This window comes from Phialemonium atrogriseum (assembly GCF_030411735.1).
Source record: "Phialemonium atrogriseum strain 8032-3 unplaced genomic scaffold QBC33scaffold_7, whole genome shotgun sequence".
In the NCBI taxonomy this organism is placed as follows: Eukaryota; Fungi; Ascomycota; class Sordariomycetes; order Cephalothecales; family Cephalothecaceae; genus Phialemonium; species Phialemonium atrogriseum.
In genome coordinates this window covers 52,069-71,118 of record NW_026848144.1, presented here as the reverse complement: position 1 = coordinate 71,118, position 19,050 = coordinate 52,069, and the positions used below count along the sequence as shown (strand labels likewise).

At 57.5% G+C, this 19,050-nt stretch overlaps 8 protein-coding genes across 8 annotated transcripts; 4 read left to right on the top strand and 4 right to left on the bottom strand.

Annotated features, from left to right (window-relative positions):
- Nucleotides 1–1,813: 1,813 nt before the first annotated feature.
- Nucleotides 1,814–3,306, bottom strand: QBC33DRAFT_447551 (mitochondrial distribution and morphology protein 10; the record flags this gene model as incomplete). Its single annotated transcript, XM_060424433.1, has 3 exons — nucleotides 1,814–2,822; nucleotides 2,871–3,114; nucleotides 3,210–3,306. The coding sequence occupies 3 exons, from the start codon at nucleotides 3,304–3,306 to the stop codon at nucleotides 1,814–1,816; spliced, it is 1,350 nt and encodes a 449-aa protein (XP_060285247.1).
- Nucleotides 3,307–3,403: 97 nt separating this feature from the next.
- Nucleotides 3,404–4,616, bottom strand: QBC33DRAFT_532007 (Scytalone dehydratase). Its single transcript, XM_060427349.1, has 3 exons — nucleotides 4,278–4,616; nucleotides 4,122–4,219; nucleotides 3,404–4,042 (listed from the first exon to the last, which is right to left on the bottom strand). The coding sequence occupies exons 1-3, from the start codon at nucleotides 4,312–4,314 to the stop codon at nucleotides 3,599–3,601; spliced, it is 579 nt and encodes a 192-aa protein (XP_060285246.1). The 5' UTR covers nucleotides 4,315–4,616; the 3' UTR covers nucleotides 3,404–3,598.
- On the bottom strand, nucleotides 4,617–6,334 carry QBC33DRAFT_532003 (uncharacterized protein). Its single transcript, XM_060427348.1, has one exon. It carries the CDS (start codon nucleotides 5,963–5,965, stop codon nucleotides 5,054–5,056), a length of 912 nt encoding a protein of 303 aa, XP_060285245.1. The 5' UTR covers nucleotides 5,966–6,334; the 3' UTR covers nucleotides 4,617–5,053.
- A 406-nt stretch (nucleotides 6,335–6,740) lies between these two features.
- QBC33DRAFT_557088 (alpha-ketoglutarate-dependent sulfonate dioxygenase) lies at nucleotides 6,741–8,049 on the bottom strand (the record flags this gene model as incomplete). Its single annotated transcript, XM_060429782.1, has 3 exons — nucleotides 6,741–6,936; nucleotides 6,995–7,536; nucleotides 7,606–8,049. 3 exons carry the CDS (start codon nucleotides 8,047–8,049, stop codon nucleotides 6,741–6,743), a joined length of 1,182 nt encoding a protein of 393 aa, XP_060285244.1.
- A 906-nt stretch (nucleotides 8,050–8,955) lies between these two features.
- On the top strand, nucleotides 8,956–12,956 carry QBC33DRAFT_609780 (major facilitator superfamily domain-containing protein; the record flags this gene model as incomplete). The annotated part of the gene is made up of 5 exons (XM_060432404.1): nucleotides 8,956–8,988; nucleotides 9,031–9,332; nucleotides 9,424–10,449; nucleotides 11,159–12,191; nucleotides 12,231–12,956. The coding sequence occupies 5 exons, from the start codon at nucleotides 8,956–8,958 to the stop codon at nucleotides 12,690–12,692; spliced, it is 2,856 nt and encodes a 951-aa protein (XP_060285243.1). The 3' UTR covers nucleotides 12,693–12,956.
- Nucleotides 12,957–13,030: 74 nt separating this feature from the next.
- QBC33DRAFT_567993 (reductase) lies at nucleotides 13,031–14,332 on the top strand. The gene has a single exon (XM_060430503.1). The coding sequence runs from the start codon at nucleotides 13,281–13,283 to the stop codon at nucleotides 14,256–14,258; it is 978 nt and encodes a 325-aa protein (XP_060285242.1). The 5' UTR covers nucleotides 13,031–13,280; the 3' UTR covers nucleotides 14,259–14,332.
- A 778-nt stretch (nucleotides 14,333–15,110) lies between these two features.
- QBC33DRAFT_338397 (Aldehyde/histidinol dehydrogenase) lies at nucleotides 15,111–16,841 on the top strand. Its single transcript, XM_060423730.1, has 2 exons — nucleotides 15,111–15,704; nucleotides 15,771–16,841. Exons 1-2 carry the CDS (start codon nucleotides 15,207–15,209, stop codon nucleotides 16,782–16,784), a joined length of 1,512 nt encoding a protein of 503 aa, XP_060285241.1. The 5' UTR covers nucleotides 15,111–15,206; the 3' UTR covers nucleotides 16,785–16,841.
- Nucleotides 16,842–17,942: 1,101 nt separating this feature from the next.
- QBC33DRAFT_338355 (carbohydrate binding-domain-containing protein) lies at nucleotides 17,943–18,987 on the top strand. The gene is made up of 2 exons (XM_060423729.1): nucleotides 17,943–18,213; nucleotides 18,296–18,987. The coding sequence occupies exons 1-2, from the start codon at nucleotides 18,112–18,114 to the stop codon at nucleotides 18,941–18,943; spliced, it is 750 nt and encodes a 249-aa protein (XP_060285240.1). The 5' UTR covers nucleotides 17,943–18,111; the 3' UTR covers nucleotides 18,944–18,987.
- The last annotated feature ends 63 nt before the right edge of the window (nucleotides 18,988–19,050 follow it).

The window sequence follows — 19,050 nt, the reverse complement described above, 5'->3', positions numbered from 1 at the left end:
ACAAGCATTCAGAGACCAGAAAAAGTATCGGGAGGAGAGGAAACAAGCATCGAGGGACATGGGGAGGGGCGTGGGAGGAGGGTACCAAGGAGTGTTCGAGCCAGCCCCTTGATCATGGACCCTCCCGTTTGCTGCAGCTGGAAAAGAACGTTGCTGAACATACCCAGATCAAGTTAAGTCCAATCACTACCCGAGTTCTAGAAATAATGGGGCTTCCTTTCAACGCCGTTCTTGGACTTTGTTTGCAACGAGTGGTGATGTAAGTCCGTTTGTGGGAGGCTGGTCGTCGATTCGTGTCCGGTCACTCCGGCGGCTCGAGACTGCGATGCGGCCTGCGCGGGATATAAAATTACGGCGGAGACTCCTGTCCAGGTAATATTGGAATGCCGTTCGTGATGATACGGTCGTATACGAAATAACATGAAGGAAGAAACGTGGGTAGAGCGGCCGGCCTGCGTAGCGTGAACAAGGTTGGCTCGGTGGGAGTTATGGAGTTATACGCTTGATGGAAGATGACAGGCGAGGACAAGATCACCCAGGCGGTAATTCACGTATAATGTGTCCAAAGGTGAAGAAGATGCCAGCCCCGTCAGCTAACGGGAAACACTTCCAGGCGTAGAGGTTGTGGGATGGTGGAAGGAGAGGATGAGCCCACGGTTGAGGCGCCGTTCCGAAGAGGGAAGCTTGAGAACCTTGTTGGCCAGCGGCAGCACCGGCCCAATCAATCAATGATACTCACCTAGGTACTATAAAGCATTTTTTTGCTTCTACTACGTAGTAGGTGGGGCGTCGCTGACCATGCGCTATATAACACTTCCAAGCCCGACATCAGATTGTGAGCATCATCGCCATATTACCCTGCAGCAGCTCGCTCGTTTTCTCATCGAGTTTCTCTCAAGTCATATATATAACCATCTTCTCATCGCCCTGACAGAATCTTAATCGCCTAGACATGGCAGCCCCAACAGCTCAAGTCAATCAATCCTTTTCTACCCCTGTTTCAGGTGCTGTGGTCATTGAACAAACCCTCAGATCCATCAGCCTCAATCGCTTTCCCCCACTGCGAGAATTCTGATTTGGACATGCGTGAGGAATTTCCTTGATTTCCATTGGCCATGCGACGGAAAAGCCGGGGAGGCCCTTGTAAAGTGAGGCACATAAGTGCCCATCAAGGTTCTCATGTCCATCAGGGTTCTCAAGCCACAGAGTCCCACATGAATCAAAACCCCCACCTTCCAAAACCAGCCTCTCTTTAAAAACCAGGGCTCACTCAGTCTCTGACGTATCTGTTTGAACGGCGAGGAGGCCGTGACATTAAAAGCTTTTGCGAGTGACTCCGCGACGGCGACCCATGAAAGTGTCTCTCGCTCCACCAGCTGGTAGGCTCAGGATGGGTAGGTACCGTGGTGTGCTTCCTAGTCTGGTCGTAGACGTGTAATAGGGAAGCAAACGCATTTTGCCGTTCAATTCACTCACTCCTGGCCACCACCAATCAAACAGCAGGACCCGAGCACCAAGTTGCCTGCGCCGTGTGGAAGTAGAAGGGGGCCGTTTTGAGAAACGTGGCACATTCTCTCCGATACCTCGATGAATCTTTCTACTGTAGTGTACCTGCGAGTAGGGTCTCGTCTCGCATGGTAGTGACTGGGTGCCGGTTTGCCGGGTGATGACCAGTTCCATGGCAAATGGTTTAGGTTGCGACCACCCTCTCCGGGATCACTCGATTACCGGTCGATGCAGCGCGAGAGGCGGGAGGAGTAGCAGTGGCACGAAACCCAGATCATGTCCGTCCGGGTACCTGGCATATCCCGCATCACGACGAGTACTGGATCTGGAGCCCGACTGTCCGGAATGCCTGGTCCAGCCTATGCAAGTCGATGCCGGTTCCGAGGCTGAAGATTAGCGACTGGACGCGACCCTCCCACAGGAGCCCGATCCTCAGATTCTGGTCGATCCTCGCTTTCAACAGACCCAGATATTCGCCCTCATCTCCGACGCTGGCCGGCGCGGCCGCCTCGGCCTCCGGTTCGTCCAATCGCCACTCCAGTTTCGCCTGGAAACTCCTCTCCTTCCTCTTCGGTCGTTCCTCTCGATGGGGTTGCGGTGGGGTCGGGTCGGGTTCAACTCCGAGAAGGAATCCGCCAGGTCGTCTTTTGCTCCACAGCTCCATGCCCACTTTCCAATCGCTCTCATAACTATAGACGTTGAAGTTCATACTGGTCGCCAACGAGCAGTATTGCCGGGTGTGTACCGCGTAGGTGGCACTGATGTTGCCCATGAGCGGATTGATCGTCAGCGTTGCCGTAAGCGGTGTTCCCCGGTGGGCCGGCAGAGTAGCGAAGCGTGCCCCCAACGACATGCCTCCAGACTTGTTCAAGGTCCCGTAGTAGAGCTCTCCGCCGACACTGAACCGGCCATAGATCCTCTCCCGCTCTACGGCGTTGCCGTTTTCTGCGGCCTCGCCAGCTCCCGGTGCCGGAGAGCCCGTCGGTGAGGCATCTCCGCCGAAATTGTAGAGGCCTCGCAGCCCGAGCAAACCGCCATCTGTCGAAGCCAATCCTTCCACGCCGAAATTCCCTTGGTCGTATTGCGTCCACGCCAGTATTGTGCCGCCATTCCGCAGCGACCCGTCGCTCACGGCGGCGATCTGCACCTGCAACGCCGGCGTGAGCCTCTTGATGAGGGATGCCTCGAGGGTTGACTGCGGGAGGTACAAGCGGCCGTAGAGCAGGTAATTTCCATCAAGGAGTTCCCGCAAGCCACGACTCCCGCCCACCGGGGCGCCGGTGCCGCCCCCAGGCGAACCCGCCGAGGTCGGCGGGCTCTGCGAATCGGGGACCCCGCCGCCGTCCGACCGCCACGGAGAAGACCAGGCCTGCTGCTTGCGGACGCCCAGCGGGTCGCTCAGTTGGCGGTACGAGCGCAGGAGCGCGGGGAGCGGGATCCGGTCAGACCGCGCGACGACGTCTCGGAGGGGCGTCGAGCTGTATAGGTAGGCGAGGGAGCCGTCGACGGCACCCAGGGTCCCGAGCTGGTAGCTTGTCGCGAATTTCGGGGTCGCGAGAGACGAGAGCGTGAAGCTGAGGCCGTGGGGGATGTCGAAATTGAGGAGTTCTGGGGGGCGCACAGAGTGAGATTGTGTTCCGCTGGGGTAGAGATCTTTGCAAACAGACAAGCTGGGGAACAAATGGGATGTCTCTTGGTCTTACCGAGTGCTGTCGCGTTCAGCTCCGAGTAGCTGTTGTCTCTGTTCCAGCCCGTCGCTCCGAAGAAGGAGGAGAAAATGTGATCCACAAACTGGCGCATCTTCTCGAGAATGACCCAATGCTTACCCGGGGCAAGCAAGCCCTGTTACCTTGCGATTATCATTTCACAAAAGTAAGCAAGTAAGTGGCGGGAGGCTACCCATGTCTGTCTTGAGCAAAAAGCTCGAGCCTATCACCGATCGCATGGGTCTGCTCGTGGGTCCGTGCACTTGAAGATAAATTGGTAGTGTCGGGCACTTAAAAGGTAACGAATCATGGATATTACGAGTCTCAACGAACAGTCCCAGAAGAAGAAACACTCCGATTTGACCTTGTTACTATAGAGAAACCCTTCAGACAACTTCGGGCCCAGGCTGGGCAACCTCAAGAACGCTAGCAGAAACCTCGTCTTTCTTGGCGTCCTCACTGAAGGTCTCCCGCCCATCCGCAAAGACTTGGTCGAAGTCGTACTCGCACCACCGAATATTGGGGTTCAAGCCAGCAAACTTCCACTCGCCGTCAACCTTGCGGTAATAGTGGGTGTTGTGGCTGTGGGCGTGCCCCTTGACGGCGACCTCGGACAGGGTGACGTCGGTGTACTTCTGGTGGGGGACGCGGAGCTGGTGGTAGCCGATGACCTCGGTGTCCGACACCTTCTCCCACTTGGACGCGCCACCGATGAAGTGCTGCGTCCGGAGGAGCGGGTTGCCCAGCACCTTCTTGTCCGAGATCATGGTGATGAACTCCTCGGCGGGCATGGCCTCCCAGAGCTTGCCGAGGAAGGAGCGGTAGTCGATCTGCAAGCTCGGGGAGCCCCTTGGTCAGTCGTGTTGCTTGCCTGGCAGGAATGAAAGCTGTGGGCATTATGCAACTTACCCGAAGAGTCGGGGCGATGCATTTCCTTAGCCGGTCCCAGTCCTTGGAATCGTAGCTGTCCGCCCACTCGAAGGCGGCAGCACTGAGGCCGAGGAAATCTGTCCCTTGTAAGTTTCTCTGCCTTTGCTTTTCACAATCATTCAGTATGTGACGCACCCTCGAAGGTGATCTGGCCAGTCGGAGCAGAAGCCATTGCGTATCTCGTCTTTGCGATCCTCGGTGATGTTTAAGTTGGTTTTACGTCGGGCAGCTGAGTACGGGGCTGGGCTGGCTGAGACTGAGTGCAAAGGCAGGTAGACCAAAAAAAGTCTCGAGGTTCCAACTTGTTCTTATCTTTCTTCATCTTGAATCGCTTTCGGACTGTCGCCAGACCCAGAGCGCCGGTAAAAGTGATGCCACATTCCGGACGCCCGATGCGGAGTTTCGGAGTACGTGGGGATGTGCGGGCGTGCCACACACAACAAGCCCCTCGAGATTTTGGCCGTGATCCTTGATCCTCCTCATTAAGTATTGTCATGATTTTCCCAATACGTCATCTACTTGAAGATTCTACTGGAATTGAGGGCATGAATAAATACACAGACTGCCTAACTGCCCGGCTGACCGTCTGTCTTACACTCAGCTCTATCGCTGCACCCGCACTGCGGCGGGGCTGGCAACACGCCGGATTCGGGTCTCGACCGTTGGACAGAGGGTCTAGCGGGCCAACAGCCACCCTCGCATACACCCAATAGAACAAGACCCAGTACAGCGGTTATGCCGTGCGCAGCTCATGCATGCACTTTACAACACCATCCACGTCCGGTTCCCGTCCGTTCTCTGTGGGCTAGTGAGCCCAGTTGGCGTCCGATCTCCTCGAGACCCTGTGTCGAGGTAATCATTTGTCCATTTATCCCGCTTTCCCGCTGCGGTACTAGTGGCATCCGGCCGTGTCATAGAGTCCAGTCATCGTCAGTGTCTTCGAGGTCTTCCTCAACAATAAAAGAATCGTCCTCATCGTCCATGTCTTCGTCCATGTACTGGTCCCCATCTTCTTCTTCCTCTTCTTCCTCTGCATCCACGTCCACCTCCGGCACTTCGACGCGCTTTCCAGAGCGAAGTCTTAAAGACCGTGTTGCAATTGATTGCACAGCTGCTTTTGCAACTGCTTTTCCGGCTGCTCTCCTGGCTGCTCTCCTAGTTGTTCTCCTTGCCGCTTTCTTGGCTCGTTTCTCGTCTGCATTCCCAGCCTCCTCCTCCTTCTCGGTGTGGTCCTTCTTGTCCTTTCGCATGCGAACCAAAGGGGCGTCCGACTCGCGCCCCCATTGCAGCGCAACCTTGTTGATTTCCCTGGCGATCTTCCGCCTGGCAGCATGGCGGGGCATCCCGTCCTTCAACAAGCCATGGTACGGGGTATGTCCGTGCCGTATGTGCGCCAGCACCGCCAGCCGCACCTTCGCCTCCATCTCGAGCCTCCCGGTCCTCCCGACCCTCCGACTCCGCTTCTCGAGCGTCCGCCTCAGGATCGCCGGCACCTCGGCCTTGGGGATGTTCGGGAACAGGCCCAGCATGGCCTCCTCGAAGGTCCGCTCCGCGACCTCGTCGCGGCTGCGCACGACCGCCGCGCGCGCCGCGGCGGTGGCCTGCGAGTCGGCCAGGACGGCCTCGTGGATGGCGCCCGGGCAGCGCAGGCCCAGCTGCTTCTTCCTGTCCTCGCTGGTCACCACGTATAGGGTCGAGCCCGCGGCGTGGGTCCGTCGGCGGACGTTGGCCGTGATGTAGACGTCGCCCTTGGGCACGAACACGTAGCCGTTGGGCATGGGGCTCCTCTGGCGCACTGCGGGCTCGAGGTGGCCCGCCGCCATCGTTGAGTGCTTGTCCGGAGTGGCTAGTGCTGTGGTAGAAGCTGCACGATGGGTCCTTGGTTGGGTTGAACGGCCGAACTCGCACCCCGGCGCGAGTGGCGAGATAAACAGAAGGCGAGTCGGCCCTTATTATTTACTCGTAGCTTCACCGTGGGAATTATGGCAGAATGCATGGAGTCACAGTTGAGGCAAACGGCTCGCCGTCCTGTTTTGTTCCCATCCGCGCGATCAAAGAGCTGCCGAGCCGTCTGTTATCTGTCATGTTGTTCTTGTTCGGTAGTCCCGTCTTTGTCTTGCGGGACGAAACAATCAACATTGGCCTGACGGGGCCAGGCAGCTCCCAACCAACGCATGCTTTCGAACGCGAGATGAAAGCGAGGTGGAAGAGACTCAATTGGGCCTCCATTCAGCCCAAAACACACGGACGGGAATATCTTTTTCCCAAGCCTGCCCCTGCCCACTCCACTTCCAAGGTTGGCGATAATTGTTTCTTGCAGGGCGACCCCAGACTCTAAATCGCTGAACCAAATGGGTGGAATTGCAGTTTCATTACTGAACCCGAAACATGGAGGATACGATGTTAAAGGAAGCAGAAGAGTTCTTGCTTAGACACATCAATGCCCCGTGCGAAAGCAGCCTTCGACCAAGTGTGAGGCAGAGCAGGTAATTCCTCGAGCATGGCAGCAATCATTTCATACAAGACGTCGTTCCGTCACGGACGGCGTCGTGGCCAGCCATTGCTCCTCCGTCATTTCCGGCCTCGCACAGCCCATTCTCAGAGAGAGAAGTCCTTCAACTTCTCTGTCGCAATCCCCAAGGCCGTCTTCTCATCCTCATCCAGTAGGCCCAGCGCCTGACGCCGCGTCGGGGCGTCGGGGTCGAAGTAAGGCTTCTCCGCCAGCGACGTGACGCGGGTCCCGTGCCTGGGATGCTTGCCGCCATAGTCCCAGCTCGCGTTGTGGATGGTGATTCTTCCCCCCTCGTCAGCAAAAAAGGGCGATCAGGGTGTACGGGACTGACTCGTCTCACCTGTTATCCCACAACGCGCTCGTGCCCGGCGTCCACTTGAAGCGCACCTGGATGTCGACATTCCGCTCGTACACGTCGTACAGGTAGTTGAGGATGAGATCGCTCTCGGCCCTGTCCAGCCCGACGATGCGGTCCGTCATGGCGCGGTTGACCCACAGGGCCCTCCAGCCCGTCGCCGGGTGGACGCGGACGAGCGGGTGCGTCCGCTCGATGAACCTGGGCCCGGCCGTAGGGTCGTCGCGGTCGAGGTACGGATGCGCCGACCGGTAGATGGCCTGCTTGCCGTCGACGAATTTGCGGAACTCGGGCGACAGCTTCTCGTAGGCGCTGTACCCGCTCGCCCACAGCGTGTCGCCGCCGATGGGCGGCACCGTGTCGTTGTGCAGGTGCGTGATCCCCGCCGGCTGCCGCTCGTGCACGAGGTCCGTGTGCCACCGCGATGCGCCGCCCGGCTTGCGGAAGCTGGCGGGGAACTCGGTGGCCTGGAGGTCGGGCCAGATCACCGTCACGCCCAGGACGCCGGGGACTTGAGGGACTTGGGGCTGGCGGGGATGGGGTCAGCATTTTTCAAGGCTTTTCCGAGAAGGGGGAGAGGGGGAAACCCCAATTACGTGAATCTCAACTTCCCCGTACCACTCGCCCAGCTCTTTCTGCTGCTGCGGGGTGATGTCTTGGTCCCTGAAAAAGACCACGCTACGCTCGGCTATGAGAAGAGCCAGCTCGTCTTTTTGCTCGGGCGTGAGGTCCTTGAGCTGGAGGCCCTCGATCTCGGTGCCGATGTGCGTGGTCAGGTCGGTGACCTTGGTCGCGGCGGATAAGAGGTTCTTCTTCGACTTGTCCGCCCGCGCCCCTGCATCCTCGTGGACTCGCTCCACGTCGCGGATCTTGTACGCGTCCTGTAAATAGAGGGGCCGCGACGGCCGGTAGGGATATCCTTGAGACAGGTCGATCCCGGCCTTCTCCAGCCTTGCGCGGGCTGGCTCCGGGAGGCCGAGCTTGTCCTTCCTTGGCTCCGCGACGTCAGTGATGGATGAATCGATTGGAGCGGGGGCCATTGTGACGTATGTTCGCAGAGGTGTTCGTGTTCCGGGAGAGTTGAGATGTTGTCAGGCCAGTATCATCGACGTTGATGTCTCAGCTTTGCCAGCTTTGCTTTGTTCACGAGCTGATCTGGTGGACTTAAAAAGCTAGCAACGGCATCGGGCGTGGTGCATATCTCTATCTTGCCCCGTCTCCATCCCGTATGGTGGTCTTCACGGGGTCAGTGCTTACCAACCAAGGGCGCGTTGTGTCATCGATGGCAGAATATGCAGCGCGTATTACGATGGAATCCTAACGGCGGCTCTAATAAGCTCACAAGAGAGTTCATGCGGGGCTCCATCAACAGTTGTTGAAGGTTGGTGCAGATGCAGTTGCGCGATACGTTGGAACGATTGTGTGCTCGGTCATCGCAACACCCTTTCGCTCCGCCGCAGTGTCACCCGGGAGATACGGGTGTCAGCAGAAAGTAATATCACATCTCCAATCTGACGACAACCCGACCCAGTCTGGCAATCGAGCTGTTGACCCCACGGATCCGGCCGCAGCTTCAATCGTTAATCGGGCAATCATCACTGCAGCCTGCCAGCCACCTCTCCGAACCACGCAGGGCTTGTCAACGGTTATTTCCTATCGAGGACACCCCCGATAGCACGCAATTGATATCGAACCGAAAGTTGGGGGGCGGGGGATTGGGGGTCAATCGCCCGCAGATGATGATATTTGACGATGACTGGGATTTCATGCTGCACGGTCACCGCGGAGGTTGGATCATCCAACGGGCCCAGCCTCGAACATATAAAATTGGCATTCGTATACAACTAAGAATAGTCAAGACTCACATCGACATCCACGACCGTGAGCAACAGCAACAGCAACTCCCGTCTCTGACCTAAGCCTGTTACACCCACCCGCCCGGCGCAATGGCTATTAGCAGTGGCGACGACAAGCATCTGGTTTTGGAGGGTCCCGCACACCCAATACCCTCCTCATCCGAGAGTGTCGCTGAAGGAGTGACAAGGGCAGATCAATTGGTGCAGGCCGAGCCCAAGGCAACTTGGAAATCCTATCTATGGGATACCCTCGACAAGTCGCCCGAGGAGCGCAAATTCTTGTTCAAGCTCGACGCTGTTCTCCTGACGTTTGCCTCTCTGGGATACTTCATCAAGTACCTTGACCAGATCAACATCAACAACGCCTTCGTCTCGGGCATGAAGGAGGACCTGAACCTCTTCGGCAACGAGCTCAACTACATGCAGACATGCTGGACCGTCGGATATGTCATTGGCGAGATCCCAAGGTGAGCAGGACGGCGGGGAGATGTCCAGTTGTAAATGATTTACCCCAGAAGCCAAGGGCCTGAGCCTGACAGAAGGAAACTTTGTTAATAGCAACCTCCTTCTGACTCGGATCCGCCCGTCAATCTGGATTCCCGCGTGCGAAGTGACTTGGGCCGTCCTGACCATCCTTCTGGCCAAGTGCACCAACGTGACGCAGATCTACGTTCTCCGCTTCTTCATCGGGCTGGCGGAGAGCGCCTTCTATCCGGGGATGCAGTACATCATCGGGTCCTGGTACCGCAAGGACGAGCTGGCGAAGAGGTCGTGCATCTTCCACGCGAGCAGCTCCATCGGGACCATGTTCTCGGGCTACCTGATGGCCGCCGTGTACCACCTCGACGGCCGCAACGGCTTCCGCGGTTGGCAGTGGCTGTTCATCGTCGACACCGTCATCTCACTCCCCATCGCCGTGGCCGGCTTCTTTATCCTCCCGGACCTGCCCGAGATCACCCGGGCCTGGTACTTCTCGCCCGAGGAGGTGGCCCTCGCCCGGAGGCGCATGGAGCTCGAGGGCCGCGCCAACCGCGCGCCGTACACCCGGTCAAAATTCCGCAACATCTTCACCAGCTGGCACATCTACACCCTGACGGCCCTGTACATCTTCTTCAACAACGGCGCGGGCACCGGTACTCAGCCCGCCTTTCAGCTGTGGCTCAAGTCCAAGGGGTACAGCGTCACGGCGATCAACACCTTCCCGACCATCACGGCGGCCATCTCCGTCATCTCGACCCTGATCTACGCCTGGTCCTCGGACTCGGTCTTCCGCGGCGCGAGGTGGCCGCCCATCATCTTCGCCGGCTGCGTCAACATCATCGCCAACGCCAGCCTCGCCGCCTGGGACATCCCCGACGCCTGGAAGTGGGCATCCTTCCTGCTGACGGGCTTCATCGCGGGGGTCAGCGGGCTCACCTTCGCGTGGGCCCACGAGATCTGCGCCGGTGACAACGAGGAGCGCGCCCTCGTCACGGCGAGCATGAACGAGATGGCCTACGTCGTCCAGGCCTGGCTGCCGCTGCTCATCTGGCAGCAGGTCGAGGCCCCGGTCTACAGGAAGGGGTACTCGACCATGGTCGCCCTGTCCGCCGCCATGGTCGCGACGGCGCTTCTTATAAGGCATCTGCAGCAGAGGGAGAGGAAGGAGAAGACGCGGTCTGTGGAGAGCATCGACTGATCACAGCGGCTGATCCAAACCTCGCGTAGATGGTTGAAGGGCAGCTCATGCAGAGACAGGGCAAAATCTAGGATTAGACAGCGAGCCTACACCATACTATTATGTATTTTGCGATTAACTGTCGTGCCTACTCAGTTGGGGGGGAGGCTTCCTGAGTCCGGGACATCCGGACTGAAGTGATATTCAGGTTCAAATCTACGCCATATGTTGCTCCTAGCTGGAGAATGAGCGATATGCAGCGTCGAAGACGCAAACCGCCTTAATGTAGTACCTGCCGCAATATTTTGCTATTTCCGTCCATTCCGGGCTGGCACCTGCAGACAAAGGATGACCAACGCTATGCGCAATAGCTGGTCACGGATGGCGTGCTCACTTGCATCTGGCTATTATTAATGGAGGGGGATCTGGAGAGCTGGTCGTCCCCAGGATATATCACTCGACCATTACAGTGCAATTCAGGGAGGGATATACGTAAAGGAGAAATACAGTGACACGGACCGTCTGGTTGGGGTTTGGATTGCATTTACTCGACTGCCTTCTCGACCCTATCAACTACTTCTGGACAGGCAGACGGATTTGCAAACTTTCCGATCCAATGTCTGCGTCGTCTCCAAGCACACATGTCACGTTTGGACCGGGATCAAGGGTCGCAGTGGTGGGAGCGGGGATTAGCGGCGTGACTGCCGCCGGCCACCTCCTCAAGCAGGGGCTGTCCGTTACCGTATTTGAGCGGTCAAGCATTGCGGGAGGGGTCTGGCATTTCGACGAGCGAGTCACCGAGGACCCATCCTACCCGAGTGAGACTCCGTCGGCCGGGGATTACAAGCTCTCCTCGCCTGGCCAGTATGCCTACAGGACACCGCCCCCGGAGTCCCCCGGGGAGAGTTCGGACCAGCCGCCATCAAAGAGCCCATTGACAGGCGACGCCCTCGAGGTACATTTCTCGCCGCCCGGGCCCTGTTACGCCGGCCTGACAAACAACGTCCCCACGAGCTTGATGGTCAGCGCCCTGAGTCCGTGGCCGGAGGGGACCGAGGAGAACACGACGCAGAACAACATTGAGGGTTATGTCCAGATGCTCGCCCGTGACCACTCCGTCAACGACGTTACCCATTACAACACGCGGGTCGACGAGGTGAGTAAGTCGGAAGACGGGAAGACGTGGACGGTGCGGACCATCTCGCTCGAGAAGCGGAACGGAGCCTCTCAGCTGGTTGAAAAATACTGGGAGTTCGACTCGGTGGTCCTTGCCTCTGGGCATTACAACCTGCCTCGAGTGCCCGATACGCCAGGGCTGAAGGAGTGGAAGTCGGCCTTCAAGGAAAGGGTGATCCACTCGAAACAGTACCGCAAGCCGGAAAATTATGCCGGGAAGAACCTCTTGGTTATTGGCGCCGGAGTCTCGTCGCTGGATATATGTCGAGAGTTGGACGGGATCGCCAACAGGATCTACCAGAGCGTTCGAGGGGGGTCATATGATCTCCCAGCAACTCTCTTGCCAGCCAACTCGGAGCGCGTGACCGAGGTGGCGAGCTACGTCTTTGACAGCGAGGATCCGGCGGGGCAGTCGCTGTCCTCCGAGGACCCCATTCCCGGCACCGTCGTCCTCAATGATGGGCGGGTCTTGACCGACATTCACTACGTGATAGTAGCAACGGGCTATATAATCTCGTATCCCTTCCTGCAGCAACTCCACTCGGACTCGACCCCCGCCGCCGAAGCCGGACCAAACCTGCTGGTCACTGCCGAGGGTGACATGACTCACAATCTCCACAAGGACATCTTCTATATCGAGGACCCATCCCTGGCTTTCGTCGGCGTGCCGTACCACATCGCGACGTTCTCGCTCTTCGACTTCCAGTCCCAGATCATCGCGCGGGTGTTCGCGGGGCAGGCGCACCTCCCGCCTCGGGAGGAGATGCGGGAGGAGTACGAAGGGCGCATCCGCGATCGGGGAGTCGGCAGGGGGTTCCACAGCCTTCGCGGCTCCGGGGACGAGATCGCTTACGTCAAGGGGCTGGTCGATTGGGTTAACAGGGACCTCGAGGCAGCCGGGGTCGCTCCTATGAAAGGGCACACGCAGAAGTGGGTGGAGGGGTACTGGGAGATGAAGGCACGGCTGAAGAAGATATGGGATTTCGACGGCTGATGATGGTCCGTCTTGCGGGGGCAGAGCCTGTAACATGTGTGTGGGTGAATCCCGCCGGATAGAGAGATTATGACCCCCAATCAAGGACGAAGATGTTGGACATGGAGTGATTCGGGAGAGCTCCTGTTTACAGGCTCGCTCAGCTAATAGTAGAGTAGTGTCCTAGGTAGCTTCTACAAGCTCCCCACGTCAAAATCGCTGCTGACTTGCTGGTCACTCAAAATTCAGAATATCTCGAGACGCAATCTAAGAAAAAAGTATCCCATGCTTAGCAGCAGAAGTTCCCAATACCCCTGAAATGAAATCGGGGTCATATTCGACCGTGTGACTTCATGTGTGGAACACGGCCCCTCATCCTTGAGGCAGCAGGCTGGCGATCATCGTTGTCGTCACCTCTAGCTGCCTATCGTTATGCCTCCCCGCACAAACAAACCCTCAACGATTAATATTGCCTCAATGGCTGCTACTCACAACCTCCTGCTCGGCTCTTCCAATTTTCACAACTTGACTCTCGCACAGCAGGTTCTTACTATCAGATCTCAACGTTGAATTCGACAAAGCACGATTCCGCAAGTAAACACTAGCAGGATGAAGATTCTCGTTCTCGGAGGCACCCAATTCGTCGGTCGAGCCGCAGTCGCCGAAGCCGTGTCTCGCGGCCACGAAGTCACGACCCTGAACCGCGGGACCAGGGCCCCCGAGGAGGGCGTGACCGCCCTCGTCGGCGATCGTCTAGCGCCAGACGGCCTGCGAGCCCTCGAGGGCAGGGCCTTCGACACCGTCATCGACACCTGGCCCCGCGACGCCGCCGCCGTCGAGACGGCCGTCGACGCCCTCCGCGGGCGCATCGGCCAGTTCATCTACGTCTCGAGCATCAGCGTCTACCTTCCGGACGACGACCCCCACTTTACCGAGGACTCGCCCGTCCTGGACCCAGACACCAGCGACTTCAGGTACGGCGCCGACAAGCGCCGCGGCGAGCTCGCCGCCCAGGCGTCCGGCGTCCCCACCGTCATCGCGCGGCCCGGGCTGATCCTGGGCCCGCACGAGGGCGCCAAGGGGCGGATCCCGTGGTGGCTGAACCGGATGCTCAGAGGCGGGCCCACGCTGGCCCCCGGGCCGCCGGACTCGCCGCTGCAGTTCATCGACCCGCGGGACCTCGCGCGGTTCCTGGTCGACGCGGCCGAGGCCCGCGGAGGGGGCGTCTACAACACGCTGAGCCGGCCCGGCCACTCGACCATGCGGGAGCTGCTTGAGACGTGCAGTGCCGTGACGGGCGGGCGGGCGGAGCTGAGGTGGGTGGATCCCGAGACGGTCCTCGCTAAGGGTATTCTGCCGTGGACGGAGATGCCTGTCTGGATGCCGCCTGGGAAGAAGCACGGGTACTGCTTCAATGTGGATGTCACGAAGGCTTTTGAGGCAGGGCTGCGCGTCAGGCCGGCGATGGAGACGATTGTGGATACGTGGGAGTGGTTGAGGGGCATGGATGAGTCTTCCGAATCTAGCACTTATGGCCTCGGAGACCTGGGCTTGGATCCTGAGAAGGAAATGGCTGCGTTGGAGTGAACGGCACAGGAAGCGGTCAGGGCTCAGGGGTTATCCAGGCATTGAGATTAAACTGCCCTTCTAAGTATGTTGAGTTTTAGTCAACTTCATATATGTCGCAAATGCGTGTGTACCATGAGCGACGCTGGAAAAGTTATATTCATTAATTTGCCTACAAAAGGTTGGAGAGGTAACAACGACAGTTGAGTCAAGAGCGATGAAGGTCACGTTACCACTAGCTTTTCAGGACACAGAGAGAGAGAGAGAGATTGACTATTTCAGTCTGCGTGGATTATCCATTTCCCTAAATCCTTCTCAACTCGAGTCGACCAGTAAGGTGGTGGGTGGAACAGGGTGGAACAGGCGACCGGAACCTCCGGGATAATTATCGTGAGTTGAGATCTATAGGCACTTGCGAATTGGTGCTATTTAATTAACAATGGGATCAGCCATGGCCGAACACGCGTGTGAAATGAACCTCTCTTTCAATCACAGGAGTTTACAGATAATTACTAGGTTTCAAGGGAAGTCCGTGGTGCTGTCGTGGCCTAACTACGTAGCTCCCTTAACATATCATTGTGTTTTGTATGTAGAATAAGTATGCGCGTTTCTTGCCAAGGCAAGTTGCCTCGGGTATACTCTATCAAAATAGAGAGACATCTATCTAGGTAGGTTACAGAAACCTTGATCCAGGGACAGCGATATGCCGATGCGCTAGCAAGACAATCCCCGCATGCACACCTTCTCCGCAGGTCTGGAGTTACGGTAGTCTATAACGAACCAAAAATTGCCGAGTGGGACAGCATGATAAACATGGATAGACCCCCGGAATTTCCTCAGCGTTTCTCACAGCAAAGTTTAAATTAAAACCCACGTGTGATCTGCGTTCCGAGAAGCAACTATCCGAACCGAAAGAGAGACGGAGAAGGAAAGGGAACAGAAGAAACGGGAAAAGTAGGACAAGGCACAATGTCGCAACCTTCAAGCCAGAACGGCGTCTCATACCCGAGGCAACCGCAACTCGTATACATCGACGGGAAATACCAGAACAGCTCAGATGGGGCGACATTCCCGGTCAAGAACCCGATGACGGGGGAGACCATATACGACTGTGCCTCGGCGACTGTCGACGACTACTCGGCGGCAATCGAAAAGGCGCATACGGCGTACCAGTCGTGGTCCAAGACAGGCCCGTCGAAAAGGAGACAGATCTTCCTCAAGGCTGCCGACATCATCGAGACATATCTCAACGGTGACGCTCCCGAGATACTGTCGGCCGAGGTGTCGGCAACCAAGCCGTGGGTCAGGCTCAACATCCACGCCACCGCGGGCACTTTCAGGGAGACTGCGGGTCTGGCCACCCACATCAAGGGAGAAGTCATCCCTGCCGACAGGCCGGGAACTACCATCCTTGTGGAGAGGCAGGCCGTGGGGGTCGTGCTTGCGATTAGCCCCTGGAATGCTCCGGTGAGTCTCCCCTGTCGCGACTAAGAAGTAGTTAAATATTGGGATTTATTAACAAAATCTCGCCAGATGAACCTGACAGCTCGGGCAATAGCATGCCCCTTGATGTGCGGCAACACCATTGTGTTGAAGCCCTCAGAGTTCAGCCCCAAGAGCCAGGACCTAGTTGTGCGAGCCCTGATGGAGGCCGGCCTCCCAGCCGGTTGCTTGAACTTCCTTCCTACCAGCCGCGAGGCTTCGCCCTCCGTTACCGAGTTCGCCGTCAAGCACCCCAAGATCCTGCGGGTGAACTTCACGGGCGGCGACCGGGTCGGGAGGATCATTGCCGGCTGGGCAGCCACCTGTCTGAAGCAGTGCGTGTTTGAACTCGGAGGCAAGGCACCCGTCATAGTCCTGGAGGACGCCCTCATCGACGACGCTGTCGAGGCCATCGTCTTCGGCGCCCTCTCCAACAGCGGCCAGATCTGCATGTCCACGGAGCGGGTTATCGTCCACAAATCCATCAGCGCGGCCTTCAAGGCGTCGCTGCTGGAGAAGGTGCGCAAACTCAGGTATGGCAACCATCTGACCGACCCGGATGTCTCCCTTTCCGGGCTGTTCACGCCGGAATCCGCCGCCCGCGTCCTGGACTTGATCAAGAGCGCCGTGGATGGCGGCGCAACGCTTCTGACGGGCGACATGGAGATCACCGGGCCTAACAAGACGATCCTGGCGCCTCATGTGCTCGAGGGCGTCAAGCCCGGCATGGATGTGTACAGCCATGAGACCTTCGGCCCCATCATTATTCTTTCCGAGTTCGAGACCGACGAGGAGGCCATTGCCTCGGCCAACGACAGCGATTTCTCGCTGTGTGCCAGTGTCTTCTCGAGGGACATCATGCGCGCCCTCGACGTAGCCAGGGCGGTCAGGGCAGGGAGCTGCCACGTCAACGGGCCGACCGTCTACGTCGAGGCCACGCTGCCCAACGGAGGAACGGGTGGTGGTAGCGGGTATGGGCGGTTTGGCGGAGTCGCTGGGGTCGAAGCGTTCACTGAGCGGAAGATTCTCACCTTGGCAAAGCCTGGCATGAAGTATGCATTTTAGTGTATAGGGGGTAAATACAATACTGCACACTGAGTTTAGTACTTGGTAGTAATTATCTTGTACTTCAGGAGAACATAGAATACGTCCCACTTTACTAGAAACCATGTAAGTCTCTCAAAGTTGCTGGGGAGACTCAAAATATCCATAGCTTGCAAACATCTCATGAGCTTTTGCAAGCCATCTTCTGACTGTCCACCATAAGACAGCGTGTTTCTTTAACAAATCTGCCTGTCTTCCAACGCCGTTCCAAGATTCAACCAAAAACGTCAGTTGTCCTGAATAAACTCCAGGCATCATTGAAGAGAAGAGACCTGTCTCAAGAACGACACTAAGGTCGGGTAGGACATTCGACATATATGAAGAGAATGAAAAACAATAGTGTCTCCAATACACTTACTCGTTCGTCGCCACCGGAAGCAAGGATTTATAGCAGTCAATTAATAGCCATAGAGGGACAGACCCGAATGCACGGATCCGTACAGTACCTACATGCCAACTAATTTATCCACAGGTCGGCCCATCTTCTGGGCCGACCAGCGAGGATGCTTCCGAGGTTGCCAGTCGAGGCAGGCGGTCGAACAAGTTGTCTGGTCGACACCAACACCATCATCCTGGTGAATACGAGGTGGTGGGCTGGCATGGCTGGCAGGTGGCCAACGCCCAGTGGTTTTAGGGTCGTGGAGGCGATGTCGATCTCTTTCTTGACCGCCCCATCCAACCCCACTGGCTCGCGGGTTCTAATTTTGGCACTCCTTACATGTGCCACTTCCCGCTTTCCTTAGCAGGGAAGCCAGCGGGATCGTTGCCTCCCTGCCAAGGGTCCTTGCAGCCGGGTGACCATGGCACTGATGGTAGACCAGCCTTGATGCAGCTTTTTCTCGGAGATCGGTATGGCACTTCGACTCGACCCGAGTTCTCTATGCGGGGTGCGCCCAATCGCCGGGCCAGTCACATACTTCGGCTGCCGGTTCAGCTCGTTACTATGTAAGCGGAGAGATGAGTCCCCGATATTACCCCGACCGCAGCACCAAGGAATACGAGAGCTATGACGGAGACGTCAGGTTCTCAGCGCAGGTTTCACTGGACACCATCATTGATTGGAGTTGGCCACGATTGTTGCTCGGTTCGAATCAAAAGCTGGATTTGGAACAAGGATGGAAAATGAGACTCGGGCAAAGCGATGGGTATGATGGATATAAATCTATGGTCCCCTTCGAGGACTTTCCTCCCACACCTCCACCATCGAAACGGATAAACGGAACACACTCACCCTAGAACAGGACAAAAGTTATACTACGTTCTACTACAATCCAAGCAACCGTATGCCATGGCACGACAATACCTTCTAGCTCTCGCCGCGTTGGCGTTCACCAAGGGCGTGCTCTCCGAGCTTCTTAACTGTGGATCTGCCCAGTATGACCCGACGCAGGTAATTATATCCCACCGCTGCCCTGTTGAGTAGGAAGCTACATCGTGTTACGCGGCTGACGATATATCCACCCCCATCTCAGTACGTCTGCTACGACAACCAGTTTCTCTGCCCAATTGTGAGTGGCGAGCCGCTGTCGTACTGCTCCGGAGCCTGCTACAGCAAATTCCAATACACGTGCGCCGGCAACGTGCTGGCGGCACTGCCTCCAGTGGACTCGTCAACGCCGTTCACGCTCACCGTGTCCAACCCGACCCTGCCGGTCGACGGCAAGTTCGTCACCGCCTGCGGCCGGCACTGGAGCATCGACGGGCAGACGTGCACCTACTGCCCGGACCAGGTCGGCGACTGCCCGGCCGGCACGGTCACGGCGGTCCAGGCGGCCGGCGGCGGCGCGGGCATGAACGCCGAGGTGCCCGGCGGCCAGCTCGTCTACCTGGACGCCTTCTGGAACGTCGGCTTCACCCAGGCCCACTCGGCCGGCGTCCCAGCCGGGAGCACCACCTCGGGCTTCGCCGCCTACCACGGCGGCGGGTTCGTCAACCTCAACGGGAACGGCTACGGCTGGGTGGCGTGCCCTCCCACGGCGTCGGGCGGTGGCGGCGAGGACGGCTGGAACCTGGTGGCCAAGAACGCGTCGAATGCTGACAACTTGGGCAATTGCTACGGGGTCAATCTGAAGGTTAACGAGTTGGGTCCCAACACTTTTGCTGCCTGGCAGTATACTTGAGCTAGTCAAGTCCCCTTGCCTTTTTTTTTTTTTTTGGATGTCGTGAAACAGGCGTGGAGGAGCAGAATAATACTATGCAGCATGTAATTACCCCATGTTTTTGTGAT